Source organism: Onychostruthus taczanowskii, unplaced genomic scaffold (assembly GCF_017590055.1).
Source record: "Onychostruthus taczanowskii isolate IOZ18803 unplaced genomic scaffold, ASM1759005v1 scaffold44, whole genome shotgun sequence".
Taxonomy (NCBI): domain Eukaryota; kingdom Metazoa; phylum Chordata; class Aves; order Passeriformes; family Passeridae; genus Onychostruthus; species Onychostruthus taczanowskii.
Genome location: NW_024501903.1, coordinates 126,809 through 148,047, shown reverse-complemented (window position 1 = coordinate 148,047; position 21,239 = coordinate 126,809). Strand labels below are relative to the sequence as shown.

General features: G+C 38.4%; 1 protein-coding gene across 1 annotated transcript in view; it reads left to right on the top strand.

Annotated features, from left to right (window-relative positions):
- The window catches only part of CRACR2A (calcium release activated channel regulator 2A), a 51,811-nt gene extending 32,835 nt beyond the window's left edge, over window positions 1-18,976 (top strand). Inside the window, exons 9-18 of the mRNA XM_041414149.1 lie at window positions 427-498; window positions 2,609-2,654; window positions 3,451-3,563; window positions 4,309-4,633; window positions 8,182-8,314; window positions 10,285-10,366; window positions 11,298-11,412; window positions 13,107-13,208; window positions 17,802-17,878; window positions 18,829-18,976. Of these exons, the coding sequence (XP_041270083.1) occupies window positions 427-498; window positions 2,609-2,654; window positions 3,451-3,563; window positions 4,309-4,633; window positions 8,182-8,314; window positions 10,285-10,366; window positions 11,298-11,412; window positions 13,107-13,208; window positions 17,802-17,878; window positions 18,829-18,919 (1,156 nt within the window). The 3' untranslated portion in view covers window positions 18,920-18,976. The remainder of the gene's footprint in view (window positions 1-426; window positions 499-2,608; window positions 2,655-3,450; window positions 3,564-4,308; window positions 4,634-8,181; window positions 8,315-10,284; window positions 10,367-11,297; window positions 11,413-13,106; window positions 13,209-17,801; window positions 17,879-18,828) is intronic.
- Window positions 18,977-21,239: the final 2,263 nt, after the last annotated feature.

The following is a 21,239-nucleotide window of genomic DNA, read 5'->3' as shown; positions in this document are numbered from 1 at the left end:
AGGGATTGTAGATGTGAGAGCCTGACATATGGTTCCTGCAGCAGGATAAGCTCTAATTTTGGATAAAATGTCACCTGTTTTTTAGTGGCCATAACTGACAAATATTTTAGCAGTGTTTCTGTTCTGAATGCTCCAAGTGCCAGTATCAACATATATTAAACTCTCTGAATGAAGAAATTAAAAAGCAATATTTTTTGAAAAAAGAACCTCTACTCCTTCCTCTGCTAACTTGTACTGCTCTGCTACTGTGGGCCTTATACTGAATAAACTTCTTTAAAATATTAACCATTCATGCAGAATAGAATCTACAATTTTGAAGAAGCTGAGGTCTCAAATGTAGAGGCCCCTGGGGGGAAGTGTTTTAGTGTTCTTACCATGGATAGAACAAATTTTTTTCCCTCTTTTTTTTTTTTTTTTTTTCCACAGGGAGGTGTACTGGGTGACAGAAACCTTACAGAGGGAGAAGTCAGGACTTTTGAAGCAGCTGGATTTTTTAAGGTAATGTTGATCTTCCAAAAACCTCTTATGTAATTCTAAAGAGGCCCATTAAAGGATGAAATTATATTGAGATATGTAGTGACTGTAAGTGTCAAGGTGTTGGCAGTGGGGTGCCACATGGCAGCCTCTGTGCCAGAGAGAAGCCAGGGCTGTCCTGTGACAATGGATAAAGCACAGGGCACAGTGGAGCCCCACAGCCCCCATGTGCTTCTGTAAGAAAAGGGTGGGAAACAACACAGCAGTTGGGAGAGAAGAGAGAAAAAAATATGTGAGAAAGCCTTTCAGGCACCAAGGTCAGTGAAGAAGGAGGGATAGAAGGTGCTCCAGGCACTGCTGGGGCAGAGTCACTTGTAGCCTGTGCAGACTCCACACAAGTGCAGACATCTGGCAGGAACTTGGTCCATGGAGAGGAGCCCATGCAGGGGCTGGTTTTCTGGCAGGAATTTTGGCCCGTGGAGGACCCACGCTGGATTAGTCCATTCCTGGAGGATTATTCCCCATGGAAAGGATCTGTGCTGGAGTTTGGGAAGGACTGTAACCTGTGTGAGGGTACTCACACTGGAGTGAGAAAACACTGTGAGGAGGAAGGAGCTGCAGAGAGAAGCTGTTATGGACTGACCAGAAGCCCCACTATTCCCCATCCCCTTGTGCCACTCAGGATTGGTTAAGGAGGTGGAAGAGCTGAGGGTGTAGGAGTGAAGTTGAGCCTGAGAAGAAAGGGGATTGTGGAGAAGGTGATTTTAGTTTTGTCTCTATTTTTCATCATCCTGGAGTAGAGTGTTTTGTCTGTCATGGGTAGCTGGTAAGTAACCTTCTTTTTTTAATTTGGCCCACAAGCTTTTCCATGTTATTATCTTCCCTGGCAGCCAGTCAAGGTCAACTGCCACAGGATAATGGCACAGAAATAGTAAAAATGGTTACAATGGTTGGTTCTTGCATTGAGTAGAGGGCAGCACGTCTGAAAAATAGGCTTTTGTTTACACAATTCAGTACTGTAGGACAATCTCCTTTCCAAAAGAGAAACGTAAAACAGAGCAGGACTGAACAGCTCTAAGCTGATTCTGAGGTAGAAGCCTGGCCCCAGGAGCTTGCTGACAGGCTCTGTTGCTTCTCAAGTTCTGGGAAGTGAGGCAGAATGAGGATTATTTCCCCAGAATATTTGTAAATTATTCCAAAATGTACATAGCCAACATTCCTTTATTGATAGACTTCAAAGTTTGGAGCAGTGTTCAGACACCTGTAGCCCTCTTTTAAAGGTAAAGCAATGTTGGGTTTTGTTTGCTCAGTGGTCAGTCAGTGTGGGCTGTAGGTTGCACCTCCCTCTAGACCTTCATTGGCTGCATTTCCTTCAGGAGGTCTCATTTTAAAGTTGCCTAAATGTTTCAGAGACTTGAGGAAAGGCTCTTATTTTGCAGCATGTGTTTTCCATAGGCCACTCTGTGATCTTGCCTGCTGCAAGTTTTGGGGACATAGAAACATCTGGCAGCAGAGGTTTTTTCTGTTCACCCTGGCTGCTCAGTCTCTCCTGTGGCCAGGCCAACAACAGATGGAGACAATAGATGATGTACTAAGCAGGTGTGCTGTCAGATCTGATCAGAGCTTGCTGATTGCCTGGAGTATCTGTTTCTTGACACTTTCATTGTTTCTGCACAAAGGATGGAAGATGGATGTTTTCCTAGGGTGACTTTTCTGTGGCAGCCACAAGTGCAGTCCTCAGAGGGGCATAACTGGCCTTCACAGCTGTCAGCAGATGAACAAGAGATGGTGTTCAGTGCACCCTCTCCACATTAAGAGGTCATCTTTACAATCATTAAACATTCTAATTTACAGTATGTGAAGGCATATTGACCACAACTGATTTCTATGTGTTAAGGCATTTGTTTAGATAAAATACAGGAAGAGATCCAGATCCCATCTGGCTTTAATCAGCATAGCCCTGCTGGAGAATCAATAGCCCAGACGAGGAACTGGCCGAGGTGAGAATATAAATAAGGGATGATGAAAGGTTTGCACTGCCAACTGTCCAGTCTGTCTGTTAGTGTGGAGTAGAAAAGTCAGCAGTTCTAAATACTTGTCTTCAGTGTTCCTTTTGTTTGTGTTTTCTGTGCAGAGAGAGGAACAAACATCTCAAGGATGAACGTGACATATTTTTGCAGGTAACCAACTATTATTTTCAAACCCAGTGTTGAACAGACACATATGAGAACAGCTTCAAAACAAGGGGAACAGAAGGCTATGCAGGAGATGGACTTTCATGCCACTTAAATCTTATCCTGTTCTTAATTTGTATTGTCTTCTCACTTGAAAATAAGATTTTTTAAAATTTGCTAAACAATTTTAAGAACTACGTGTTGAGAATTATAAAGTGGGAGCTATCTGAAGAGACATGAATGTATTTTAGAAGAAACAAAGGATGCAGTCATGAAGGGATGAAATAACCTAAAAATTGAACATTTAAATTGTGTTAATTTACCCAGTCAACAGTCAGTAATGTCCTGACACATTTATACAACAGTATACAATAACTGGTGTACCTGAATCAGTACCTGAGTACCTCAGCACCTGAACTGGGGTGAGAGCAGATCCTGTTAACTTTTTAAGCAGCAGCAAAGAATGGACCCCTAAGATGTTCTAGAAGTACCCTGGTGTAAGAAGACTAAGGCCACTTAGTTTATATTTGCTTGTGTTCTTAGTCCTACAGGAAGCTGCTTGTGTAAAAAAAAAAATACCCATTTACTTTTTTTCATGGCATTGTGCTGTTTTATTTACAAAGCAGATGCATTTTTGCAGGATCTGGAGTTCCCTGTTCTGATTGTTTATCAATTGGAATTCTGAAGCATTTATACCTTTAGGATTTTCTTCTACATCTTTTCCTTTCATTTGCATTGCATTGTTTAAGTATTTGGAATGAGGGTAGTTAACCATAACGAACATCAGAAGCTAATCAGTAAGAAGTGTTCTGTATTTCTGCAGAAATGCAAAACAACTGTTCCAAAAGCCAGCTGGAAGCAGAGATCAGGGTCTATCATTGGGAAATACTTAGAGGGCAAGATGCTGCCAAACAGGTAGGAACTTTTTTTCATGTGTTCTCTGTCTGAGTATGACGAGGCTTAGAGAAAGAAGATGTGGAATGCTTCCTTTCTGATATTTTTGAACTTTTCAAAGAGTGTATTTCTTAAGTGTCTGTCACTATAAAATTACTGTGTTCATTAAGAAATTTGAAAATGAAGAGCTAAATTTTAACATAAAACAAGTGTGTTGTCTGCAAAGGCAAGAGATTTCCCCACTGTGGATGGCTGTAGGCCGAGGGACACAAAAACTTGCCCACGAGTCTATGTTAATGTGGTACAGTTCTGAGTCTCCACTTGGACTTTTTTTATCCATATTAAGCAAACCCATGTCCCTCCTATGTACTAAAGAGAGAATCAGATTGCTTATAGAAATGATCTCTCTTGGGGGTTTCTTTTTTTCCTCCAGAATAGGAGTGAAGGTGGGAAAGGAGAAAATCACAGTAGAGAAGTTTACTTTAGCTCTTCTGTGAGATTAGAATTGATGTTAATCTAATATTTTCATTTCTGGTTAAGGTTTCTCCTGGAAGTTATTAGCTTTCCCCATGATGCTTATAATTATCAATATATATATACCTGGTATGATGAGCTGACTTTTCAGCAGACACTGGAATGACTCTTCTCTGCCTGCTGTAACTAATCAAAAACATGGGAGATCAAATTCAGTTATTCAGATTAAATTCAGAATAAAATAGCAGGTCCATTATATTTCTGTGATGTATTTTCTTCTTTCTCTGTCTAGCCATTCATTTGAAGAAGATGATGTTTTCAGTAACTCAAAGAGAAGGAATTCTGGTGGACTGAATGGAGTTCTCTCTGAAGAGCCTGATGCTGGAGTCACTGGAGGAATGCCTAAAACATCACATCTCCAAAGAATAATATCAATTGAAGAAGATCACCTACCCCAGCTTCTTGACAGGCTGGTTGATAAGCAGCTGAGCAGGTGGACTGGAGAAGACAAAAATACTTTTGATACAGAAATGAATAACAAATCCAGAGAGCAATCAATGGAACACTCATCATCATCTTCTAGAGAGCAGCCTGTAGGGAAGGAAGCACTGTCAAATGTAAGAGGCCAAAGGAGATCTCACCTTAAGTAGAGAGTGAAGTTCTGGGCCCTATGATTTAAGAAGAATGTGAAGGTCATTGGATGCATCCAGAGAAGGGCCACAAAGCTGGTGGGAAGGCTGGAAAGTGTGTCCTCTGAGGAGTGGCTGAGGGCTCTAGGTTTGTCCAGTTTGCAAAAACAGACTGAGGGACAACTCCCTTACACTCTGCAGCTTCCTGAGGAGGGGAAGGGGAGAGAGAGGTGCTGGTCCCTTCTCCCTAGGATCCAGTGATAGGATGTGTAGGAATAGTTCAAAGCTGCCTCAGGGGAGGTGCAGTCTTGACATTAGGAAGCATTTCTTTAGTGAGAGGGTGGTCAGACACAGGAATGGGCTTCCTGGGGAAGGTGGCCCATTCCACAAGTCTGTCAGTGTTTAAGATGCTTTCTGATAATGCCCTTCATAACATGCTTTAACTTTTGGTCAGCCCTGAAGTGGTCAGGGAGTTGGACTAGGTAGGTCCCATCCAACTGGAACTCTTCTGTTCTATTCTATTCTGAAGGACCTTGGATGCCATGAAGTGGTGTCATAGGTTAATGTGTCATTCGTAGAATCTAAAATTATTTAGTTTCTGTCTTTAAGTTGAAGCATGACAAATTAAGCCATTGCATGAAGTGGGGGATGAAAATGTACTGCAGACAGGTGCTGAAGGTGCCAAGAAGGGAAACTCAGCCTAAAGGAGCAGTAACTGTGACAATGTGTGCATAGATTTACATTTGAAGGACTGTTTAGGGAAAGTGTAGTTAAGCGTTGTAATAGATGATACAAGAAGATCCAGTGGAAGGTAGAAATTGTCTTAAAAAAGAAGCAAGTGTTTTTTTAAAAAATTGGTTTTTTTGGCTTTGGGGTTTTTTTTTGCCACAAGGTGATATTTCTCATATTCTGATACTTTTGAGTCAGCTTTGGTAGCTGTTACAGTATCTGAAAAATAATGAGAGGATTATCATGACTTTTTAATTATTATTGAAAATACTTTTATTTAACAAATGGAAATCCTATATTTTTTCAGCTCTAGCTTGTATACGCATGCTAGCAAGGAATTCACTATTCACTAATAATCCTTAAAACAGTATGCTGGAAGGTACATTTCTTTGGAGTCTAAAGTTCTTTTTGTACTGCTGTTGCTTCAGAGCTAGCTGTGCTTGTTTTCTAATTTTAGAATCATTGTTAAGGATTACTCATTTTTAGATTCTTGAAGCACATATTAAAAAGATTAAAGTATAGGAAAAATTGGTTTGCTTGGTCATAATTATATGGTTCTTTTAGAAGAAGCAAGCATGTCTTAAAAATTATGATAGAATTATGCCATGGTTACATAATAATTTCTAAGTGGTACCTTTTAATAAATCATTGAGGGTACAGAAAAGAGCTTCATATTTTGAAATTGTTTAATTCAGTGCATGCTTTTTGCTTGCTGTATGACTTATTTTGTGCCACATTTTCAAAGCATGGCATTACTGGACTTTAGGATGACAAAAGCCAGGTGGCTCATCCTTGTCCAGCTAGGACAAGCCTGAAGGAATATATTCAATACCTGAAGGAACTCTAGTGGAAATTAAAGCAGGATTTTCTGTTCAAAACTCCTGCATGAGATTAATTTTCAATATGGAGTATGAACTCTTATGTTTATACCTGTAATCTCCTACATTTGTGTTAAATTGTACGAAAGCTAGGTGTGTTACTTTACCTGACTACTTTTTATATAAAGACTACTCAAAAAACACATCTAAAAGACATTTTAGACTGCATTGTAAACTAAAATAAATTATCATCCTCCTGCTATTCCATTTTCCCATCAGTACTTTGTTGAAGCAGACTATGGAGTAGCTTATTCCCTAGCATAGTGTTCACATGCAGATTTATAATCAAGTTTAATTATTAAGGTTATTTTCATGACTGGACTTGATACATCTCAGTGAAAAATGGCTTCTTATGTTCTTGTGTTGGGAGTTGAGCTGAAGGCCTCTGGGGTCTTTGAGTTTTGGTGCTACTGGAGTGTGTATGACCACCTGGGACAAAGTATTTCAGGTCACGTAGTCCATATATTTAGCTATGGTTCTCAAAAGCACTGTGATAATATGCCAAGCTGATGATTGTATGTTAGCTTGTTTAATTTCCCAGAGCACACAGACTAATAAGCTGGGAATGGTTTTCATCAGGACTGAGAGAGTGCTTTGTATTAATGTATTTGTGCTACTAGTAGCCTATAGTTGCCATGGGGTTTAGAATTTTAATAGAAGATGAAAATAAGAAACCCATCTATAATTGTGGTGGGCTATAAGCCCAGCTCATGAAAGAGACATGTATTTTTTGTCCCCAAAATTTACAGTGTGAATGATTTTTATTTTTTTTCATGCAAAGGGAGACAGCAGCTCAAGCCTTTGTTGTTTGAGATTTTTTCCCCATCAAGAGAAGCTCTCTATATCTTCTCTTTCTTTAAGACTTCTGTATATTTGTAGAAAACACTTCCAAGTGCAGACTTCAGTGTCTCATTCAAAGGACTGTCGGGCAGTGAATTCAGTTCTGATGTCTTCATGAAGGCAGTGGTCTCATGGATCCTTCAGGTCAAATGACTGGCAGAGGGCCCTTTCCTCCTTTCCTCCTTTCCCTCCTCTCCCTCCTCACAACCCACACCTTAACAAACTGATATCAGGACCATCCATGATCTTGCTCCCCTTCTGCAGCATAGAAAGCAAACATTCTATCTCCCTCTTCCTTCACTTTTACACAGAATAGAAGAGACCAGCAAGGGCATGCCCTGCAAACCAGCTGGTGCTACAAGTGCTTCCCTAAGCAACTCCTGATTTACATACAAAAGAATTATGACCTACTTGATAGAGGATATAAATATTTTCTCCAGCATCCACTTAGCTTAGCCTGCAGTAAACAGAATCTGGATAAGAAGAACAAATTGTTGTTCCTTCTGCTTAAAAAGCAAAATGACAGAAACATAGCTGAATATTTACAGCCTGATTAACTGGTCTAATTCTCTGTCTGTGTCTTCTTGAATGCTTCTGCCTGTAATGTTAAACAGATGTAGAAATGCAGTAATTGGATGGAAGTTCTTGGCTCTATGCTAGTAACAGAGAGAAGAATCTGGTAGCATAAGCCAAAAAATTATGACTTTACTTCTGTTATCTAGATGAAGATGTGCTGCTTCCTCTGTGTCGCTGGCATAGGATGAAGCTGCTGAGCAGAGCTGTGTGAAGCTTTATAAATTTTGATTTGTGGCCATGAACGTAAACTGTTTTATTTTGTCAGTTTCCTGTAAAGGTTCATATTCAGTATACTTCCAGAGCTCAGTGCAAATCACTGCACTTTGGATGATCTGGAATGATGCATGGCAAACATCTGAAATGCTGAGTTATTTTAAGAAACAGAATATTGCTTCATGAGTAATGAAGAATATGATAGGATATAATCTGTTATTTTCTGCATATCAGCCTTTAACTGGAGAGGCAACAGGATTTATAGAACAGTTAGAGGCTAATTTTTGCTCTTACTTGAAGGAGGAGAGAATAAACTCTGTCCCAGAGCGCTTATTCAAGATCGTTTTTGTGGGCAATTCGAGTGTTGGAAAGACTTCATTCTTAAGAAGATTTTGTGAAGATCGTTTTTTCCCAGGCACTGCTGCTACTGTAGGTAAGTTTAACAATATAACTATTGTTATTTTTGTTCTGACAGTACTTAAGAGTTTCTACTGAGATCAGGCCTTGTATTATAAAACAGAAACATACAGATGTTGTAAAAGTAGGACATGGAAAGTAAGTTCTCCTAAACTGGAAAGCACATAATTGATGGAGAAGTTTCAGAGTAGATTCTGTATTGAAATCCTGGCCAACACTGAGATAACTCAGAAAAAATCTACTGATTTCTGTGAAGCTAGAATTTCCTTGTAGATCTCACAGTTCTGAAACAGATCTGTCCTCTGGACTGCACTGTACTAACAATCCCACCTTTGTATCTCATTGCTATCCTTCTAAGTAATCTGATTCTGTTTTAGGGAGAAAGTAGAATATCTGAATCACCTATTTGAAGATTTAGCATTATACTAATCACCAAAAAAAAAAGTCAGACCAGTGTTTTGAAAGCCAAAATTTTCAAAGTCTACCTTCTTACCTTGCCTAAAGTTGTAGACCAAGCTTTCAAAAGTCAGACTCAAAATGGAGGTACAAGAACTCAAGTATAGGTTATTGCAATGCAGCTGGGTTAAATGACCAGATCCTTTATGCTTAGCCTTTATTGACACCTTACTTACTCTGCAGCATATATGAAATAAAACCTACTTCAAGGTGAACTTAGTAATGTCCTAGTTTTTTAATGACTGTATCTTCATTAACTGGAATGGGGGCTTGGACACCTGTCTGCAATTATAGACTATATATAGTCTATAGACTTAAAGGCTGTGTCCTGTCCATGTTGTCCTGTAATTGGCTGATACACTTCTCTACACTCTGAGGTCTTACACAGTGTGTGCAATTTTCCAGAGGAAAAACACGGGAATGAGTCTGAACTTTTTCCTTTTTTGGCTGGTCATCCAGAGTTCTTGCAAAGAAAATGACTAGAAGACATTTGTCATACCTTTGATTTAGTGTTCACATCAGTGACTTTCACAGGTGTGGGCTATGGCTGGCAAGGTACAGACAATTGAAAAGTCAAGTGAACAATATGGAGAGGAATGTTCTCAATGAATTTCTACAGAATAGTTCAAATTTCTTCCCTTGAGGTACAAGCAATAGGTATAGCCTCCATACAGGTTTTTAATTGCCTATTCAAGGAACCTTAGCAGGCATAGATGCTTCTCCATTGATGCCGCTGGTAAAAATCCCATTTTTGTGGAAAATGGCCCCAAAGATACTGTTGCTGACCTACTGAGATCCCTTCTGACCTGAATTATTCAATGATTCAGTGATTTTATGATACAGTTCAATGTGATACCAAAAATATGTAGGTTGTCATTAGGAGGAGGTAGTGACTGATTAACATTTTGAATTCTAATTATTGTTATAAATATCCAGAAAATACTTACATCTTCACAGGTTAGAACAGTCTGGAGAGGATTAATTTAAAAGTTTAAATAAATTAATTTTTATGTCCACTAATCGAAAGGAAGTGAGCTCATCTTCTATGTTATAAATAGGGGAAGATGTTCACCACATGTTCAGTCCACCTATGTTCAGCATTTATCTTAGGTTCCACTGTTCCCTGTGCCATGCCTTGTGTTTTTCCACTAACTGTGGAAGGTTCCCATGTGGTTAGCTCAGACTGAACTAACACATTTCACACAACTGATGTCATACAGTGAATTCCAGGCTAAATGGCTTGGACTGCTGTGGACCGTCAGATGGACCATTGACTCGTGTTCTGTGATTTGGAAAGTGACTTATCTTGCATATTTTACAAAACTGAACTACTCTACCATCACTCAGTATTTTATTGCTGGAGGACTTTAAGCAAATAAAAGCTCTTGTTCTCTGATAGCTGGAGACTCTGGACATAATTTTTAATGCAGTGCCTATTTTTTTACTTCTCTGGAATTGTTGCTATTTGCAGGATCCAGTTTGCAGTGACCAAACAGCTTGTAACCAAGCTCACCTTGGTTTCTGTTGCAGGTGTGGATTACAACGTGAGAACTGTCACAGTGGATCGCACCCAGGTAGCGCTGCAGCTCTGGGACACAGCTGGCCAGGAACGGTGAGGAAGGCTCTCTTATGCTTCACCCCTGGGGCTCAGCCCAGCTGTGTAGCTGCTCCCTCACTCCCTCGTCTGCTGGGATGGAGGAGGGAATTGGAGGGATGGAAGTGGCAAAACTCCTTGTTTGAAATGAAGACAGTATGATGAAATTCAACTCCATGCCAGTCAAAACCTGTATGCATTTTAAGGTCTCACTTCCTTGAATCATCTGTTTGAAGATCATTAAGTGTGGACCTAATCCTGCTTCTTGGGAGAGGAACAAATATAGGAGCATTCCTAATAGTGCCAGTGGATTCACAGTTTAGCTCATTCCCTTGCAGCACTAAGTAAGCTCTGAAAAGTTTAGTTGCACTGTTTCTTTAGGAGGAAGACTGATTTTAAAATGCACCTATATGCACCTATATTTAAAATGCATTTCTATAGCAGAAAATACCTTAATGGATAAAAAAGATGAGTTTATTTTTTTTTCTTTTTACTAAAGCAATACCACTGTAGTAGAGCTCCAGGTTTTTGTAAGATTTCAGTGGTAATTTCCTTCCCAATCTCCTCACCTATTGTGTAATTTTCTATTACTATTACTAAAAGCAAGGATGATAATGACAATCTGTATTTTCTACATGAAGTTTTAGAAAAAGGTCTCCAAAAACCTAGCTAGCTTTAGAAGAGCACTTAGTGAGGGGGAGATTTCTGCTCCAAGTTTAAAATGAAAGAGGTGAGAAAAGCTGAGATATGCAGCTAATTATCCTGCCTAACCCAGAGTCAGTTAAAGAAGGCAAGGGGAGCTTTTCCAAACACTTTCTTTTAAAAAATCCTATTTAAATTTTTTTTCCAAATAATTTATTTGCCTTTGTGTGGAGGAATTACTATAAATTTTAACTTGTCAGATTGTTGCTTCTGTTGAAGAGAGCTGTAACCAGTTTCTTACTTGTAGGTACCGAAGCATTACCAAGCAGTTTTTCAGAAAAGCTGATGGGGTCATTGTGATGTATGACATAACATCAAAAGACACATTCACAGCTGTCAAGCAGTGGCTGATAAGCATTGAGGTAACGGGGAATAACTTGAAATCCAAACCCTGGTGTCCTGCTCTACCTTCTTCTGAACAAGGGTTGTTAGCAGGGTAAAACAGAGAGCACCATGTTTCTTGTGTTGTCACAATTACATTTTTGCTGGTGAGTTTGGTCTGCACTGTTGCCAGTGAAGTTGTTTTTCATCTCTATCTCTATGAAAAAAAAAATCATAGTTCCAGGGTTTTAAGGACTTAGGATGAGTGGTGGGAAAATCCCAGCCTGGAGTCCTCTGATTTCTCATGAAGAGGGCTCAACTGATGACCCCCACTGGATCACTGGTAGCACTGAGAGGTATTTTGGATCAGTGATGGTGATCTGGTGATCACTGATGATCACTAGCATTTGATAACCAAGTGTGTAGCTCATGGAAAATAGACTATGTTGTGAACATAAGCCATAGACTTAGAACTATGTAATCTACATTAGTGCTGTGAAACTGCCTTGTGAAAGACAGTTCAGTTTGCTGGGGATCATCCTTTCAACCACTTGAAAAGGAAATCATAGTCCAGTGACATCAAATAATTAAAAATTAAAACATATTAAGAGCGTAAGCAACGGAATTTTCTTGTGGCCAGAACAAAGAGTAAAAATAAAACTGAGTCACTGCTCACTGCACAAAGGGCTGACTTGTAGCAAGAATGAAGTGTGACTTCCTGTTTGCACACTGAAAAAGTAAGGGACAAATCAATATGCAAAGATCATTTAGTCTGATTTTATTGGGCATGTGCTCTTGTATAACACACTATTATTATAACATTATTATATATATGATGATGATAATTATTAGTAGTAGTATATGCTATTATATTTCCAGAATAGCCAAGAGGTGGCTTTGGGAGTTCAGATTAGGACTCAGTCATTGAAATGCCTCCAAACACTCATAGTTATTCCAGATATGAGTAGCCTTAATGAAGTACTATTAGCATGCATTTGGGAAGAGCAGGCCCTTGCTAATTATATGATCTTAATAAATCAGTGGCATGTTTTAATTCAGTATGGTAAAAGCTAGAGGAGCATTGCTGATTTTGATTCAGAAAAATGGAATATTGTGGTCAAAAGTATTTTCCAAGCTGTAATAGTTCACTCTTCTTTACTAACTGATTTTTGTTTGCTGCAAACTGTTGCTAACTTGGACATACTGCCAAGTCCCTTTACTGCTGTAGCATTCAGCCCACCTAATGAAAGCACTCACTGTGATAATTATAACCCTTTTCAGAATAGATTTTGATTTCTGTCTATTCTGTGTATTTTGGGGGGCCTTTTCTGTGTATTTCTTCACTATTTCGTGTAATTCATTTGGCATAATAGTACCCAGGTGTTGCCATTATTTTTCCTGGCCATGTAATTAGAAAAGCAGTGGCTGTAAACACATAATATCTGAGCCTGTGTAGCATGGTGTTTTTCTCTCTCCCATTTTAATATAAAGTCTAATGAGCTTCTGTGCCGTTATTAAAAAAAATCCCTAGTCAGTGTAATCTTAGCATTATGTCTTTTTCAAGTCTTTTATCCAGCTTCAATTCCTGACATGTTTGTAAGCAAAGTGGCACATCCCTGGTTTGTGTGAAGTCTTAAATGTCTTGTTAGAGTGTGACATTTGTTAGCTTTTATCCTCTTCATTTGTGATCTTTTGAATTCAACACTTCAGTTGATATTTGCTGTTTATTCTGCAGGAGGCAACTGGGGAGAACGTGCCTGTTCTTTTGTTGGGTAACAAAACGGATAACGAAAAGGAGCGTGAGGTCCCGATAGGAATAGGAGACCATCTTGCAAAGGTACTGTACTTTGGGAACTCCTTACACGGCTTGAAGGTGAAGGTTTTGAAATGGAGTCTCAATGTTTCTAAATATATAGAAGCACAGATTAATCTTAGTCAGGTAGGTATCTTTAAGGATTAGGAACCCCATCACACTCTTCAATTCAGCTTTCAGTGATGTAAGTGCTGATAATTATGGTACTTACAACACTGCCTAGATAAAGAGAATACCCTAAAACCAAAGCAATCAAATAAAAAACCCTAAACCAAACCAAAAAATGAGTGGAGAAGAAAAATATTTAAGAATTCACTCTCATTGTGTCTCGTCTCTCTTTGTTCTCTCTTTTTCTCTATTTTTTCCCTTGCTGCTTCTTTTCTCTCTCTTTTCTTCCCTTTTCCCTGTGAAAGGATTCTTAACATAGAGATAATTTGGGGACCTTTTCTCCCTCCTACCTCCTGTAAAACCAAAGAAGACCATCTGTTACTCCTGTGGTAGGAGTAGAAAACATGTTTACTTTTAGTAACTTTCCATCAAGGAGATAAAATAAGTAGAGTTAACAGTCTGCATCTACCAGAGCACTGGTGATCCATGGGCATAATTTAAGCAATCAAGAGACTGCAAATACCAGATACTTGTTTATATTCTTGTGCACCATGCCCATCAATTTTTCCTTTGAATCTCTTTATACAGTGCTTATAGTTTGAGCATGAATGTCTGCAGAATATTCATTTATTTAGAAGTAAGTAATTGAAATATTGCTGAAATATTCACCAAATTGGTAGGAATATACCTAAATTAAACAGTGTGCTGGATTTCACATATTTACCTCTTTTGCCTTTGAAAATAGATTTACTGCCAGTAATAAAAAGGGTGTTTTTAAAATTTGAAGTGCAGCTGAATTGTTCTTCCAGGAAAAGTTGCTGATAGGCAGTTCTCTGTAACTGAAAGAATTAGGGCCAGATCTCTATCTTATTTCGATTATTCACATAGCCCTTTGAAATTATACCTCTCTATTCAGGTTTGTGTCCATTATTTGGTTTTTGTCAGAGAGGTTTATCAGCCTTGAACTTTATCCACAAAGGATCTCCCTTTAGGAAATCAGCTTTATTTTCTTGGGTGCATGGAAAGCAGATAACTTTGAGACCCTGGAAGCTAGGAGTGAGACCAGGGTGTAGTACTGAATCCTTCTGTGAAAAAACAAGTGACACATAAATGCTAAATGGACAGGCAGTAGGCGTCTTGCATGTCATCTTGCTCTAAAAAAACTGTACTAGTAAAACAAAGATGAATCACTCTAGTATATAGAGCTCACAGCCCACCAGGCTATTAATTCTAACATGTCATGCAAGAAAATAAAATGTTTTGCATAAGTAAAACAAAAAGTTGTCAAATAAGATGGTTATAATCAAATGAATGGATCTGAATGACTCACTTGAATGTTTGAATGTGCTGCCTGAGGTAGTTAAGAGAAGGAGTGATTAATGGCAATGGATTAGTTGAAAAGTAGCATAGATATAATTAAATTATAATAATTTGCTTGCTGAGCTAATAATAACCATGAATTTTAATGAAATACTAATTCTTGCTAAATGGCCATGTAATTGCTGTGAAACCACATACCACTGTCTCTGTTAGTGTATGCAGCTGAGTTACTTATTTTGTGAATAATCCCATGAATTACTCACGAATGATCCCAAATACACAGGGCTAGGTGCTGAGCTGATACTAATTTGTAGAGCCATATTTGGTGAAAACAAGCTCTTGTTGTGCAAAGAATCAGTTTAGCCTGTTGGTCCTGAAGTCCAACAGTTTTAAGGACTGTTTCAATGTCTCACAGGATGGGATTGGTTTTACTCAACTTTTTCTATAGTCAGAAAGGAAGATGTATTTTCAGGGGGCATTTCAAGTCAGCTGTATTAACCCTTGCTTTACTTCAGTCCACATCCTACTAGGACTGTGCTGTACTACAGCTTTGGTCAGAAACCCAAGGGCTTCCATTATAATGCCCTTGTCACATAACTTCTCTGTGAGGCGGGCAGCACAACTGATTTTGAAAAGGAATAATGGCAGCCTGAAAGGGGTGGTCATTTGAGAAGACTTGTAGTTCCAGGGTGTTTGTTATACCCTGTGAAAAGGAAGAATGGAATGAGCACAGGGTTTGTGGAAGCCCATTTGACTTGTTTCAGCAGAGGATCCAGAAGCAACACTCCATGTAACAAATTTCTCTTTCGCTTAGCTTGATCCAGTGATCAAGAGTTCATATGAGCACAACAAGAGAGAGTGTTCAGATCATATTGTGAGTGTCCAGGAACAGCCAGTGTTCTGTTTGAGTACAGAAGTCTAAGTGCTGCCAATTATTTAAATAAAATGTCTTATGATAAAAGTGCTGCTCAGGCATGCTTATATCTGCATGATTTTATTTTGGCCCTGCAGATACTTCCCGAGTGATCTTAAATGGGTCAATAAATCCTTCTCTGTCACTTTTCCTCAACTATAAAATAAGATAATAATGCCTCCTCTGCCTTGGCTTTGCGGAGTATATGTGCTTCATGGAATGAGGACTGTTTCTGTGTATTCATAGTGCCTACTTTGTCAGCCTGTCAGTGCCATTCTTACACAAATACTGCCAATGAGACAGCTATGCTCAGAGCATGGTACTTTACAGGACAGAAAATGCCCAGTTCCCTCTGGTAGTACTTCATTTTCCTCCCTGTTCTTTAGATGTCTGCTGATTTGTAAATAAGTTTTTTAAATGAAGTAATTGCCAGTGGTCTCCAAGGTTCAGCTGGTTCCTGGATGGAGATGGATGGCATTTCCTACCTTAATAATTATGTGTGTCCTGCCTGCTCCTAGTTTGTGCTCCTTGTGTATTCTGTCAATTAAAGTTTCCTCTTTGAATCAGAGAAATGGCATGTTGTATTTCCAGACTCTCTCCCCTTTCAGATAAGAACCTTTTTGCTAGACTGAGAGAATTAAGCACTCATTATCAATTTAGTTTAACTTCTTGTCCTTCCATCCAAGCAATTTGTTGAAAAATCCATTCAGATTCATACCAGCTTAACTGAAATTATCACTGAGTTCTCCTCTGGTGTATGTGGGAAAGATGTTGGAGTAGTATCACTCTCAACTAGACTGACATGAAATACCTATAAACTGACCACAGTAGGATTTCTAGTAGAGATCTGATCAGCTGAGCAGAAAAAGAGAGTGTAATTTTGATTTCAAGCTTCTGTTTGCATAGCTAATAAGAAATTTGACCAGGTCAAATTATATCTGAAAACTTTTCTAAGAAAAGCAAGAGAATCATAGGGTTGCATTATTGCAAATGTTGCATATGTTTTAAAAAATCTATAAAAGTCTATTCAGCACTAACATTGCTTGATTTCTTCCTTCTCTGCTTTTCTGTGCTTATCTGGTCATCAAGAAATTATTGCATGTTGCTCAATCCTGTTTTTCATTGGAACAAACAATATAACCATTGACAACATATATAAAACTGACATTGGATAACTCTGAAGCACTTTTTTTAGAGCTGCTAAAATAAACTACTGTATTTATGGAATTCTTTTCCCCACTTTTTGTCTCTGAAATTCCATGAAGATGACTAAAATTTCCAAAAGTTGTGCAATTCTGGAAGCATAGTATATAAAGAAAAAAAAAAAAAAACCAACAAAAAAAAACAAACCAAAACAGATTTACCTGGTCATCTTAATGGAAAGTTTTGAGAACTGAATTATAAATGCGTTCTGAAGAGTGGTTAAATAAGTTCAGTAACCAGAGTTAATAACAAACAAATGCAACTCTGCAGATGTGATTGTAATTTTCTAAGGTACTGACTTATTTGCTTGAATTTTAAGCTGCTGCTATAAATAGCAATAAGACACAGAGACAAGTGGAAAGGGAATAGAAATTTGAAATCTGGATGGGTAAAAGGACATGTAGTAATACCACAGAGGCAATGCGGTTGACCTTCATTGTAGCAGGTTGTGAAAGTAGACAGATATCTATTTTGGAGGATAATCTGTCATTCCCTTTCAAACTTCTCTGCCATCAGAGCTGCCAGGTCAGGCTCTTGTGCAGATGATCTCTTGCCTTTGCATTTTTAAGGCTTCAGCTGAGAATCTCTCCCAAGACTTGATCATCTACCCACTGTTCGTAATTACAAAGTTCCCAGGGGTGTACAAAACTGAAAGATGCTGGCTGATTGCAAAGAGAGTGCAGAAAAGTTTCACAAGTACAAAAAGATGAAAGAAGAGTTACTGGAATTCTTTTCACCTGCTTTGTCCAGCACTCAGTGATGTGGGAATTGCCTGATCATCACAAGGGAAGTTCACAAGACTTAGTACCTTACAAGATCTGTTTTCATGTGAGCTCTTACATCAAAAGCCACTCCACAGAACAAATATCTAAGAGAAGCATATAGTTGTTATTTGTGAGGCACACTTGGACTTCTTTTGTTACTCTTTACAGTTAGCTCTAGAATTATAATACTAAAATAATTTATTTCTCCTTCTTTTTTTTAATATTTCAGTATATCTCTGTTGCTCTTTTTACAGCTGGAGTGAGACATTGTGCAAAAGTAATTGAAATGGTCTTTCTCTTTGTTTGTAGGATTACAATTTAATTTTCTATGAATGCAGTGCATATTCTGGGTACAATGTGGAAAGGTCCGTGCTCCACTTAGCTAGGTAAGAAGAAAACACCAACAATGAGTTTTTTTATGTGCCTGACTGCCCTGTAGCTCATGACGTTGTGAATTCTCTTTGTTTATCTTGTTTTAAGTTGTATTATATTATAGTTACTTTAGTTTTATATTTTTTAGTTATAGGAACTCAGGGTGGTGAAATATTCATTGCTTTTAAACTACTCTGTAGCCTGACCCTGTTGCTCTGACTGAGAGTTGCTTGAGTTCATAAAGAGTTATGCTGATGAAACTCTGTATAGATCCAGAAACATCTGGATTATAGCTAGGAAAGCTGAGGGCCTTGGCTGCTGTGATAATTCTTGCAAGAATTTCCTGAAGGTTTGCAGAAATATACTTGAAAATGGATCCTGCTGATTCCTTGCAGCAGGACATTGGATATGTTTTCTTCTCCCCTCTGCCCATTACAGCTCAAATTCTGCTGTCTGCCTGGGGGCTGGGAGACAGGAAGAAGTGCATTTTTGAAGTTATATAAAGGCTAGAGGTAAAGATACAGGAAAATATGGCCCCACTGATCTACTTACAGAGGTGAAGACACTGGTAATGCGTTGGCAAATCTCTAATATTGTTGCTGAAATTAGTGACATTTTGCAAAAGTGTTGGTAATTGATAAATGTCTGGGCAGCCAGATTTGTTTTAGTTTTGTTCCAGCCTTAAAAGTAAGAAATGAAAGTCACTGTTTTGAGTCTGTGTAATATGCAATAAATGTTAACAAGTAGCACTAACTAATTTTTTCTAACTAAATGAACAAAAGCAGTTGTGTGATGGGGCCACCATAATTGCACTTTTTTGCTTGTTTGTTAGTTCACAAAATTTTGTCATCTTCTGTTAAATCTCTGGACAATTTTATACTCTTGGGAAAATGGGTTTTTTTGTTCAATCTCTTGTGGGTTTTATTGACTTTTTTTTCTCACAAGTATTCTTTCTTTGCCCCAGGATTTTAAAAGAACATGAAGATAAAGTGAAAGAGAAAACCATCAAACTTCAATCTGACACAAACAAAAAGGCATGCTGTATGAGGCAATAAAATGCTGAGGCATGTTTAGACAAGTCATAAATTTATAAAACACTACCTGACACTATCAGATTTGCTTTTATGTTCCACATATTTCTTCTGCTGTGGTCTGACTGTAGGTGCAAGTGAAAGTTAAAATCTTTATATGATCTGATCTTGCTTTTATAAATATTGTCTTTATTTAATTGACAGTGTATTTGGGGCAGTAACAGTCTTTTATTCTGTTTGATGCCAAACACCACTGAATCCTGCTTTGTCATCAGGCTTGCAGAAGGTGCCACATTATTAATATGAAGAAATAATTTTTTGGGAAGAAAACTATTTTGAATATGAAGTAAATTCCTACTTGTTTGAATAACCCATCCTCTGAATACTGTTTGTTTCATTTCTGTTTGGATCCTTAGATCCTGATTTTGGGCTAAGCTCTCTTTACAGTTTTTTAAAAATTGCCACAGGTGTAGTTTGTAGTTCAAAACATGTTAAGGCTGACTGAACAGCTCTTTGTCTCCAAAAGTCTGTCACAGGAGGTGTCATAGAAAATTTTGGAGGTAGAATTTTCAGAAACAGCAGATCTTATTTTGAGGAAGATTTTTAAAAACTTACCAGCATTTAATGAGTGAAAAATCACACCGAAATTCAGTGAGATGTTGCTCTTTTAGCAATGCTAAGAAAAAATTCCTCCTCGTGTAGCTAAACACATGGCTGCTTTTTCAAAAGCAGCTGCCACATAATATTCCTCCAGGGCCTGATAGCACTGAGACACGGTTTACCCATGGGGATGCGTTCTAGAAAATCATGGCCCACCCTGGATCATAAGAAATGCAGATGTCAATTATCTTTGGAAGCTTTTGTGGAATATAAATGGAAATAAGAAACTTGAAAGTGCGTCATCCAGCCACCACATGATCGACAATTATTCCTGGTGGGATACAGCTTCACTGCATCCAGCTATTGTGGTAAGCATTCAAGAACAAGTACTCACAATGGTGAGCTTGTTGGGAAGGTGGAACCCATGGCATAATTTATTTCATTAAAATATCACACAAGATGGTAGATTTTATTATATAAAATTACAGACATGTTACAGACATTTTGTTTTTAATCAATTTTCTAAATGTTTTTAAAAATGTATTTTTAATTTAACTAATCAGTTTGAAACTAAAGATGAATAATAAGCATTAGCTCAATAAGTAACTCTATTTTGGATAAAAACTTTGTCAGTAATTGTGCTCTTGGGATTTCCGTCTGATCAAAGGTGTTCACCCAGTTCCAAAAACTGCGCAATAGGGGTTTATGGACTTTCCCCTACAGCAATTTCTATATCCATACCAGCACTCAAATGCCCTTTCCTATGAGTTGGGGTCCAAGTGTGACCCCTTCCCTATCAGGTAGAATAACCAGGGGTTTACTTCTGTCAGGAATGATAGATTAACCAAGCAGCCCAGGATAAGCTGATTATTAAGAGTTTTTCCCTTGTTGATTCCTGAGAATCTGTTCATCCAAATGAAAAAAACTCCCCTTGCCTTCAGTGAGGTGCCTAAGAAGCTCTAAAACACTAAAGGAGCAAAATGAGTATCCATTACTGAAAATCGATAGGCTTTCTGTTCACTTCTCAGGGTTGCTTCTTGAAGTCCATTACTGTTTGTGGAGAGTTGAGTCACCTTATCGACTGTGGCATGTTATCCATCATGGAAGGCTTAGAATTGAACCATCTGTGTTCAGTCCTGTCTGGAGCTGAACTAATGCAAACCATTAATTTAAACATCAACAAAAACAACACTTCATCCCAATTTCAGCTAGGAAAAAAGTGTCATCAGTTTAAATATTGGCTATGCTAATAGACTTTGAGTGATCTGATTTCCCAATGATGTTGGAACCAGCAATATTTCCTCTAGCCTCTGTCAGCCTCAGATAGCTTGAACCCTTAATTTCAGCTTTACTCCATGATTCTAGCCCCACATATTCAGATCCTTAATTTCTTTTTCCCTGGTTCATCTTGATTTTGAAGGACAGTGACAAGTGAAATGGATTTTCTTTCTGTGACTCCCACAGGATCATTTTTATTTGGGTGTCCTTTAGCATGCACTAAGACCCTGCCAGCAGGATGTACACAATTTGAGAACAGACAATGCTAAGAAGCAGCTGAATCCTGGGATGAGGGGGGTTTCTCCTTCTACAGACAAATCTGGTGCAGTCTAGCACCCAGGCAATGTCTTCCATCTAGGATTGATAGCTGTGGCTGCTGCTGATCCTTTTTGGAAGTCCAGCCAAATCCCAAGCTGAGTACACATTGCAAAGGTGCAGATACACACAGAGCACCAACGTCATCAGC